At 31.3% G+C, this 10,316-nt stretch overlaps 3 protein-coding genes across 3 annotated transcripts; 1 reads left to right on the top strand and 2 right to left on the bottom strand.

Moving 5' to 3' along the window:
• Positions 1-2,033: 2,033 nt before the first annotated feature.
• Osi22 (Osiris 22) lies at positions 2,034-3,732 on the bottom strand. Its single transcript, XM_085203954.1, has 2 exons — positions 3,485-3,732; positions 2,034-2,428 (listed from the first exon to the last, which is right to left on the bottom strand). Exons 1-2 carry the CDS (start codon positions 3,696-3,698, stop codon positions 2,151-2,153), a joined length of 492 nt encoding a protein of 163 aa, XP_085060080.1. The 5' UTR covers positions 3,699-3,732; the 3' UTR covers positions 2,034-2,150.
• Positions 3,733-4,897: 1,165 nt separating this feature from the next.
• Positions 4,898-6,525, bottom strand: apn (apnoia). The gene is made up of 3 exons (XM_085203955.1): positions 6,323-6,525; positions 5,537-5,709; positions 4,898-5,329 (listed from the first exon to the last, which is right to left on the bottom strand). The coding sequence occupies exons 1-3, from the start codon at positions 6,435-6,437 to the stop codon at positions 5,165-5,167; spliced, it is 453 nt and encodes a 150-aa protein (XP_085060081.1). The 5' UTR covers positions 6,438-6,525; the 3' UTR covers positions 4,898-5,164.
• A 1,565-nt stretch (positions 6,526-8,090) lies between these two features.
• LOC146528875 (uncharacterized) lies at positions 8,091-10,308 on the top strand. Its single transcript, XM_085203953.1, has 2 exons — positions 8,091-8,535; positions 9,161-10,308. Exons 1-2 carry the CDS (start codon positions 8,124-8,126, stop codon positions 9,688-9,690), a joined length of 942 nt encoding a protein of 313 aa, XP_085060079.1. The 5' UTR covers positions 8,091-8,123; the 3' UTR covers positions 9,691-10,308.
• The last annotated feature ends 8 nt before the right edge of the window (positions 10,309-10,316 follow it).

The raw sequence follows: 10,316 nt of genomic DNA, 5'->3' as shown, positions 1-10,316 counted from the left end.
GCACGGCTTCAACCGCTTGTATTATACGAATATTTATTGAATTCATACATTTATGAAATTATTTTCAGTCTTCAATAGGATTGTAAGATAATATATGCCGAAAAAGAATAATAAGTAGACGAGTAAGGGAAATAAAATTGTTAATATTAGAAAAATATACCTGAGTAATTGAAATGAACAAACAAAATAAGTAAAACTATCTAATGGAAATTATTAATATTAAAAATAATAATAATCAAAATTAAAAAAACCCCTTTATTATTCCTTTTTTCATTATAGCTCAAATATCTTTTGAATACTGTATATATTAATTTTGTTGCTACATTGAAAATATATTTCAGGATTATTTCTATAGTCAAAAATTCTCATTTGGGAGAATGAATATGAATTTGGAAATTAACACTTAGTTCCCTGTGTATCCTGTTATATGAAACATAAGGTAAAAAATAATAATTAAACACTCTCGTATGTATAATCAAGCAGTTTCCGTCTGCGCTATTATTACGTATAACACCTATATACATATATATTTCATCAATGTTTTACAACACGTGTAATGAAAGTAAACTTGCCCCTTTCTCATAGAAAGCAAAATTTATAGCAACGACAATAACAATAAATTGCGGGATGTTTAAATAAATATATAGTTTATACATATTTGAGGGAAAGTCAGGTATTTCATAAGTTTTATAAATCAACAGCAATTCTTAATATGAGTAATTTCAAAATGAATAGTTTTAAATATTATTATGTTTTTTATTTTTCTTCATCAATTGTAATGTTAATAAATATATTCGGTAATATTTAATTGGAAGTAACAACATAACAACAACTAACAACATTACAAATTAACAACAGTACTTACCTAATGTTAAATGGACATTACTTTTATATTACAAATACAGGTAAGTCCTAAGATTACCACGTTTAGCTGAATAAACTTCTTATAATATCTAAAGTTTAAATATTTGTATAGATGCATTACCTATGCATATACAATATAACTTACAAATGCTTACAAATGTATTTAGTATTTAAGTATTTTTCTATCGAATGATGAGGTTAGATTAAGATCACATAAAACTTTGTATGCAAGTAATGATACGACGCAGCTATACCATATGGCAGATCCCATAGATGACAGTAATAAAAACTGTAAATCCGATGAAAGGAGTAAAAATTGATAACTTCCTAGCTACATGGGCCAATACGCAGAACAAACTTGAAATTATTTACTATTCCTAACTAATATCAGAATATATAAGAAAAAAAAAACTTTAATGGTGTATTCAAAGGTCTAGGTCTATCTAGTCTCACTCGAGGAAATTAAATATTTCGTATTTTTATTTCTTCGCTGTGATGGAGAGATAAAGCGCGGCGTTGAGTACCGCCATTCAACACGCAATGCCAACAGATTCAACGTGTCTTCTATTCTCACCAAGCGTCACACACTAAAATGTGACATTGGCTACTTTTAAAAAAAATTGATCGTCGACTTTGATGCCCCTTTCCTTTTGATGCCACTGGGGCAGTGGAGTGTCTTAACACATTGCTAAAAACAGTACCTATAGTATTATATGTATACGTGAACCGACAAAACGAAAAGGTAAATGTCGCCTATCTCTATAATGTTTATAAATAATATTTTTTTTTTAACAAATGTGTTAATGTTTCCTGCATTAGAAATTGCTCTAGCAGTGTGTATAAATATTTTTTATTTTCCTTTTCCGCTATAACGACTGTAACGTATTTTCTTTTAACGTTAATTAGACTTAATTTCCTTGACTTAGTATTTTGATATATGAGTTTAAGACATTTCAGAAGGATCTTTATTAATTCTATTTCGACTTTTGTTATTTTTTGGGTTTTTGCAATTAATGAAGTAAAATTAAGTCTATACTCTATATATATATACCATTTTAATAAAATGAACCCCTTAGATTGCACCACAATGGCGCCTTTCCAATCATCACTATATTGTCTCGCTATATAGGTACATTTTAATATTGTTATAAAGAATTAAGGAAAAATCATTTTTCGTTTCACCTGATGTTTAATTAATTTAAAGTTACATAAAAATATCAATTATATACTAATCTTACAAATATTAACTTTGGCCATCTTGAAATTAAAGTAACTAACTAAGAAACCTATGAATTGAAATAAGAACCATATTCTTCCATTCCATTGCCATTGTAGCCGTAATGTATATTCGCTAAACTTTCATCATGTCTTGCTTTAAAAGAATTACTATTTCTAAAAGCATTTATAATAATAAGGACCAACGCCAATTTTCCAATCATCAGAGATTTAAATAGCAAAAACTTTATCAAGCCAAGCACCAGGGGTATTAATGTTGACTGTATCACGAAGGGCGTTACGAACAAAGGTAGAATTCGCTGCATTAATTTCTTCTGCTTTCCTCGTCCTGGAACAGACAGTTAATAAATTTTAAAAATATTCATAATATTTTTAATCTTTGATCTTTGATTGCGCGGCGTTGAGATTGCAGTGGGAACCTAGTGTTAAGACACACCGTTCGCCACTCTCCGTTGAATTCTGGTGGCACTGTGCCTTGAGCGGTAGAGCTCAACACTACACTTTGACCCGACACCAGAGCGACTAAATGAAAATATAAATTTATATAAATATTTAATTTCTTTGAGCGGGGATCGAACCCACACTGTGCATGTGTATTGCACTGACTGGCCTCATTCAAGACACGACTCACGGCTCACGTTTTATTTAGAAAAATATTTTTACAGGGCTCTACGTCCTCCGTTTTTATCTAAATATATATAACGAAAGTACCTACCTTTTTGATTATTTATAATTATTAAATTTAAAATTAAATATAGTCTTAAAAGTTAGAAGAATATTTTTTGGTCGATTTTATGTAGGACATTTTTTTAGACAGGCATTATGAAGAGAATTAGAGTACTTTCATCTTATTCAAAATTGTTTTGTTTTTAATTGACATATGGTTTTATGCTGTATCCCGAATATAGCAGGGTAGAAATAGGAAACATCTCAATGGTACAAATTTTTATTAGTATACCTATGAGATATACCATTGTAACGTATGTATAATATATGTATATCACGAGTTTCTATCTATCTATCGATAATGTGAAACAGCAAAAAAATATAAAAATAAATATTATCCCCATTTGATTTACCTAATACAAAACATTCAACAAAAAAACAACAATTTTAATTGTTGAAATAAGTATGTAATTTAATCGTTTTTATCTAAGTGTATAATTAATACAAGTACTGCCTCTATTTATAGATATACAATAAATTATACATATTATTTAATCAGTATATAACTATTACGGAGGGACATGTACGTTTACAATAGGTTAATCAACATACATAATTGCTATGGGCAATTGCCCATGCTCGTAAAATAAATATGTCATAAGTTTATGATTACAACATGTTATTTATTTATAAATAAATTTTAAAACAAATAACTTACCAGATTCTTTATTTTCCTTTGTATCTATTTCGAATGACAACAGTTTTTCTGTATCATTTTTATACTCCGGTACTTTGAGAATAACGCCATCATATAATTCGATTTTATGCACACCAGTATTATCATTTGTCACCGACGCTTCACTATTTATTTTATTTTGATATAAAAGTAGAGTCAAAAGGCCTAAAACGATTTTGATTGTCTGTGAGCTCATTCTGACGGCCGGTCAGCGAATGCGCTGCGCGTGCGCCCCCTCCTTGCTATAGAATATTTTATCCTGATCAAGATCAACGACTTCAACTACGTTTCTCTACATTTTCTTTTTGCTTTCTATATAAATAAAGATTTATTTAATATATTTATACTTATAACTAATTAAGTTACATTATTTATTAGATATATGCATGTAAGAAGGTGATGCATTCGGAGATCTATGTATAAATTTAATTAGTAGTTTAAAATAAAAATTAAAGAAATCATATTTTCTGTATTCACTTATAAAGTTTTTTTTTAATTTAAATAAATTTTCTTTAATTAAAAATGTTACATGTCAATCAATCTATTCGTAAAAATCTGTTTGTGAAAATTGGTTTGTAAGTTTCTTTTAAGATTTATCGTACCAACTTAAATGCCACCGATCCTACCATTCAATAACAGATTACACGCCTCGAGGAAATCACTTTACCGGGAACAACTTTACTGTGTAACTGGTTAGAAACCTGGGCCTAAAATAGGTAGTAGAGATTGACCTCTATAAATTATCTTTATATATTTATATGTATGGTAAAGATTTCACGACCCAAGCTAATACCAGCCATTTAGGCTGTTATTTTGATACTTTCAATATTTTTTCACAATAAGACAATATTCTGAGAAAATCGGCGAAGTGAGTCTTCGATTGAAATTCAATTCATGATTATATTTATTTTATATATTTGCAGTAGCATCATATAAGAAATATAAAATGAGATAAAATAAAGTTTTATGTACAATTTATACTATTTCATATATAAAAAAAGAAAATCAATTCATAACTTTAATAAGTCTATTTTTGTGTATTTTATAAAGTAATTCGTAAATAAAATCTTGTTAAACAATACTGGTATGGGCAGTCAGTAGCTTTCTAAATATAACTTATTATTCGTAATAAGCATATAATATTACATTAAACGTAATATCTACTGTATCTTTCTAGCGAGAATAATGCATCAAGATTATTAGACCATGTCGTAAAGGACATGAGTATCTATGTAAAGTAGATCTATTATAGATAGTATAACACTGTCACTTTAATACTAAAATTAACTACTAAAAGACAAAAGTTAGCAAAATGAACTGAAATTAATGAATTATAGTATAATTTTTAAATAGTCTCCTAAAAAACTGGTAAAACACAGGCAAGGCAATAAAAAATTTTAATTGATTTCATTTTTATTATTTCTTTCTTATAATATAAATAAATATACTTAAAAGAGCGTCGTCTATCTTTCACAAATATTCGTATTGTTCGCGACAGGCAGACGAAGGTGGGACTTCGTAGCAAAGCTTCGTTGCTGAGATGCAAAATCACTACAGAAACATTGTCTAAATCCTAATAAATGCAAATACTTTTCGTCGTAAACCATTCCAGTCGTTTCGTTTGAAACATATTAATTAAAAAGAAGTAGACTGCTTTACAATTTAGTCCGATATGGTTGCATCGTTGTCAGATCTAGCCCATGGCGATAGAAGAGGTCCAGATGCTGGCCAAGGAGCAGGCAATGCTGGTCCGGACAATAACTCAGCTCGGGGATGAAAAACTAATGGCGCAGGTGCCGCTGTTGCAGAAAAGAGTCTCGATACCGCCTTGGAACGAAAAAGATATAATTTAGTGAAAAACTAAATAGAATATATATTATTATTATTTTATAAGATTGACATAGTGGATCTAGTGGTATATAACGATATTAACCATTCTCCGCCACAAATTAGAGAAAGATATTGCGGTACTATACGTAACACCTAAAAAGATTTCTTTTTTTTAGAATTTATGAATTATATGATATTATTTACCTGGCTGACGGCAACAATCAGAAGGACAACCCCGATTGCAAGATTCTTAACAGATATGACCGCTAGAGCCATCAGGAGAGTAGAGATGACACCCAGTGTGAACATCACAGGTAGGAAGATGAAGGAAAGTCGCTTCAATGCATTATGCCCAAACGTACGGCCGACGCTAGCATCTACAAAAATAAAAAAAATTATATAGAAGATTTCCTAAATATTTGTGATTGTTTGTGGCTTAGAATTTTGTATACTTTTTGTAAAAAAAGTTTTATGTAAAAAAAAAAGTAGAAAAGAAAGAGAAATTTTACCACAATACTTAAGTATCATTTGTTGTCAGCAAATTATACTGTTTTAGTTGACTGAACAGCATAAGTTATTTAAAATCACGCAACGTTACAAATATAATCATGACTTTTACAGCTTGAATAAACAATAGAATCACGATATGCAATGTAAATACCACACTCGTTAAGTGAAACTATTAATATTTTAATTATTTATATTTCATTATTAATATGTCATTAGTCACTATTATAATGCTTATCATTACTTTTGAAATCTATAGAAAATATACTTTTAAAAAAATTATCACCGGTTGGTATTTAGTAACAATATGTAAAGCATTTTGGAAAAAAAATATGAAGTTATAAAAATTAAATAAAAGAAAATACTTCGGTACTTTGCAAGTGTTAAGTACAGGACCAGTACAACATAATTAAATTTACCCTCTTGTTTTTCAAATCAATGATAAATAAAATGAGAGCACTTTTGAAATATAAGATCAGGTACCTTTTCCTAGAAAATCCACCATGCCCTTAGCAGATACATCTTCACTACAATGCACAACTGTCAACATGAATATCGCCACGTAGGCTAACGAGAGTACACCAAACATTTTACACATTTTCAACGACTAATTTTAACTTCGAAAATCGATGATCGCAAGACGCTTGCTCGAGTTTGACTGATGCCGATATGATCGATAGCCAGGATATAAAGAGTCCTACGGAAGACAATAGTCGGCAAGACCAAAAACCGAAAAGAAAGTGCAGGACAACGTGATCGTGCCGTAGAAATACCGACCCAGATATTGACCGCCACTTAAGGACTAATGTCAAATCATTGAGGGGCATACATTCCCCGTAGACAGCAAGAACTTCCTTAGATCCTTATCAACGACACTTGGGTGAAAGTAATTATTTATTATCATTTTATTAAATAACCTAACCGGAAAAAAATCTAATTTCCGTTGTATTTTATCATACAATAAGATTAATTGTTTTATTTTTTGTTATTACTATATTTTATTCGAAAATATCGATCCAGAATCCTGAAATCGAATAGCCCATTTGTTGGTTCACTATCTGCTATATCATCCAGTGCAATTCCCATAAAAATCGGTTCAGCTGTTTTGGAGATCAGCCCGGACAAGCAAAGACAGACAGACCAAAATTTTTAAATTGTTTGTTTGGTGTTTTAGTATGGTGTAAATATCTGCATAACGTGTCCATACAATAAATAAACAATCTGAAATTATCAACGAGCCTGTAAACCTATTGCGCTTACAGTCACACGCTTGGGCCTGTAAACGCAACAAGTTCTGAGTGGGACTCCCACTCGAGGGAATAAAATATTTAATATTTTCTAGTGTGTAGTAATACCTCCAGAATGCAGTGGAAAGTAGGAAACGGAGAGTCTTAACACACTAGGCTCCTTCCGCCTAACCTGTGGTATACAGCTTGAAGCTGACAGTGTTCATATAATCATCAAATAGTATTACAATCAATACTCACAGTTAAGTCGCTTAACTGTCGAATATTCCACTGCTACTACTGCTTCTTATTACTACTGTCATGATTTCTTTCAACAAACGGAACTTTCATAAATCATCGAAATAATTAAGACAATGATTTTGCGTGTTCTGTTATAATTGATAAGTTGAATTAAAATGCACCGCACGTACGCCGAGGTGAAACTATGGTGCGACGACACGCGGCCGCCTGTCCGTGACCGAGCCTATGTAAATGATGTGCATTTGGTGATAATATGGGACATTTCCTGTCAATTCGGAATGCATGAGGAACTTTCGCCAAATTTTGAACGCATGTTCGATACCAAATAGAAAACATACTGTTACAGATCGTGTCTTGGCGCTGAAAATTAGAAATAGAATGCCAATAATCGAGGCTGTCATGGCGCAGTGGCACACACTTGTGATTGTAAACGCAACACTTGTGAATTCGATTCCCAAAATTCGGCAATGTCTCAAAATTGAAAGTGGGGTACGTAGTGTTTTAGCATTAGGTTCGCTCTGCCTACCATGCTATATGTGTGATACAGCGTGAAGCCGGAAAAAATAAGTATAGTATATGTAAGTATAAAATAGTATACCAATATTATTATATAAAAAACTCGCCTTCGTGCCAGTCTCTACAAACTTAATTTAAATGTAAGTAAAGTATATTTTTACGTGTAAATAAAAGCTAACTAAATTATAATCAAGTGCTATCTCTTGTAGCATAGCTAATTGTATAGTATATCCCTCCTTACCGGGTAGCATTGACCGCCTCGAGTCAGTCAGCCTGCAGCGATGCGCGCAAGCGCCGCTATCCTCATTTTCGCAACGTGGCCATGTTTTATTCAAAGCAAATATTCGAGCGTGAATCGCGATACATCCCCCAAAAAGGACACAATAGATGAAAATGTTTTTAATTCTGCTAAACAATGTGCTTTAAAACTTGGAATCTCCAAATGTGTGGCAGCTTTCGGAACATGGGAAGCGGATAAGACTTTACGCTCTAAGGAAATGCCAACTATTTATCGTGAAAATTTCCCCTGGCAGTATTTTAATAATATATCAACTGAGGAGCTTAATGACAGACTTTGCAATAGAACATTAGAACTTCTTCAGGATCGTTCGCTCAAAATGACTCTATTTCAAGACTACAGTATACAACTCAATTCAAAGGAAAATGGATTTTTAAGCGTCGATGTGTTTAAAAGTAATTATTTTTATCTTAAGTATTAGAATTTCTAACATTTTTTTTCTAGTTAAGTAGCTCGTAAATAACCTACATTTTAAATAATGTTTTCTTTTATGATGATCTGGTGAAGCAAATGATGACTTTCTGTTTTAAATATGGTGTATGTATGATGTTTTCATACCATATTTCTTTTGCACAACTTTCCTATTTGACAACGTTAATCGATTTAAAACAACCCTCCAAACGTTTTAAATTAATTTTGTTTTTCAAATCAAGTATAAGTCATAAAAACAAGTAAAGGAATAAATAACTTTTAAATAAAAGAAAACTAATAAAGTTATTTTTTGATCATTGAATACAATGGCTAAGTCCTAATAAATTTTGTATTTTTATTGGTAAATTGTTTGTTGCAAGTCTACTTATACTTATAAGAAATCTCAGTAAAGTTATAAATTACATTTTTTAATATAATTTTTTTAACGATAGCTCTGTTGTCCGGCACATAGCAGACAGAGAGCACCTAGTGAAACATTTATTTCATTGTTAGCATATTTTTTTAAAATTATATTGATGAAAAAAATATCTAAATATAGTTTTCCGCGATATTTACAAGCCTAATAATGATGATTACTTTTTGTTTCAGAGGATGCCAAAGAATCAGCACGAACAAGTATGAAAAAGCTATACAAGCATTTTTATGATATAATGCCATTTCTTTTGGTGCCTGGTCTCATCATATCCGCAGTCTTGCCTTTCTTCTTGCCGACTCTAAAAATGATGACGCTGGCAGCTGGCATGTTGAACAACATGGCTCTCACTGGGGCTGTCTTCACTCTTCTTAGAAATAACGCTTTCAATGACAAGTACCACCATAAAGTAATTTATATTAATGATGGGTATATCAATGACGGCTACCATGATAAATATGAACCGTTAGGGGACACGCAATCCCCAGTTGTAGTCGATCCTAATTTTGATAATAATTTTGCTGATTTTGAAGATTATAAGATCAAAAATGATTTTGAAAATAATAAACCTGTGAAAGGTTATGAAGTTAATCCCGATTGGTTAAAGCAATTAACTGGCAAACTTGCAAATCCCATGCAAATGTTTCAAAATGCTTTTGACGGACAAAATTGGCGTAAGAACGATAATGAAGAAAAGCAAAACTAAAATATAAAACTAATATAATTGTAAGGTATTTTTTAATTGTAATAATATTTTTTATTATTAAATATGTTCAATAGTTAGGATAAAATACATGAATCAATGTGTCTCTTTTTGTAAAGTCTGCTGCTTCCTTCTACTTCTACTTCCAGCTGCTTCTTTAGCCGGGTAAGCAGGAAGAATATAATTATTATCGAGTCACACTGTACTACACTTTCTACCGGAATTTGAAATATTAAATGTATGACGGAACTCGTTGCTTGTAGCTGCTCGTTTTGCACTGCTATAGTTTGAAATTATAATAAAAAATCAGCTTCACGCTGTATCCCGTACACGGCAGGGCGGGCGAAGGGAACCTAGTGTCTAGTCACTCCGTTCCCCACTTTTTAATTTATTATCCTAATAAGAATAAAATTATCATCCCCCTGAATAAGGAAATTCAATCCACAGCTATCCCATTTACAGTCAGATATTGACTGACATAATCAATTAAATAATGGTCATGTATGGCTCTTTGTTGTGCGGGGTGCAGCGTGAAGCTGATTTTTTTTATGATAATCTGAAAAATAATTTTATAATGGAAAATGTTATAAGGGAAAGTTAAAACAACATTTACTTTCACAATACTGTTG

This window comes from Heliconius melpomene, chromosome 19 (assembly GCF_056956725.1).
Source record: "Heliconius melpomene rosina isolate 202511_hmr_F chromosome 19, ASM5695672v1, whole genome shotgun sequence".
Classification (NCBI taxonomy): Eukaryota; Metazoa; Arthropoda; class Insecta; order Lepidoptera; family Nymphalidae; genus Heliconius; species Heliconius melpomene.
The sequence above is the reverse complement of the archived record's forward strand: the minus strand, read 5'-3'. Positions and strand labels throughout refer to the sequence as shown.

Excerpts from the sequence above, each read along its gene's own strand:
- LOC146528875 (XM_085203953.1), top strand. The coding sequence starts at position 8,124 with ATGCGCGCAAGCGCCGCTATCCTCATTTTCGCAACGTGGCCATGTTTT. Across the intron at positions 8,536-9,160 it reads AAGCGTCGATGTGTTTAAAA|AGGATGCCAAAGAATCAGCA; the intron begins GTAATTATTTTT and ends TTTTTGTTTCAG.
- Osi22 (XM_085203954.1), bottom strand. The coding sequence starts at position 3,698 with ATGAGCTCACAGACAATCAAAATCGTTTTAGGCCTTTTGACTCTACTT. Across the intron at positions 2,429-3,484 it reads AAAGGAAAATAAAGAATCTG|GACGAGGAAAGCAGAAGAAA; the intron begins GTAAGTTATTTG and ends TGTCTGTTCCAG.
- apn (XM_085203955.1), bottom strand. The coding sequence starts at position 6,437 with ATGTGTAAAATGTTTGGTGTACTCTCGTTAGCCTACGTGGCGATATTC. Across the intron at positions 5,710-6,322 it reads GGTGGATTTTCTAGGAAAAG|ATGCTAGCGTCGGCCGTACG; the intron begins GTACCTGATCTT and ends TTATTTTTGTAG. Across the intron at positions 5,330-5,536 it reads TGATTGTTGCCGTCAGCCAG|GCGGTATCGAGACTCTTTTC; the intron begins GTAAATAATATC and ends TTTCGTTCCAAG.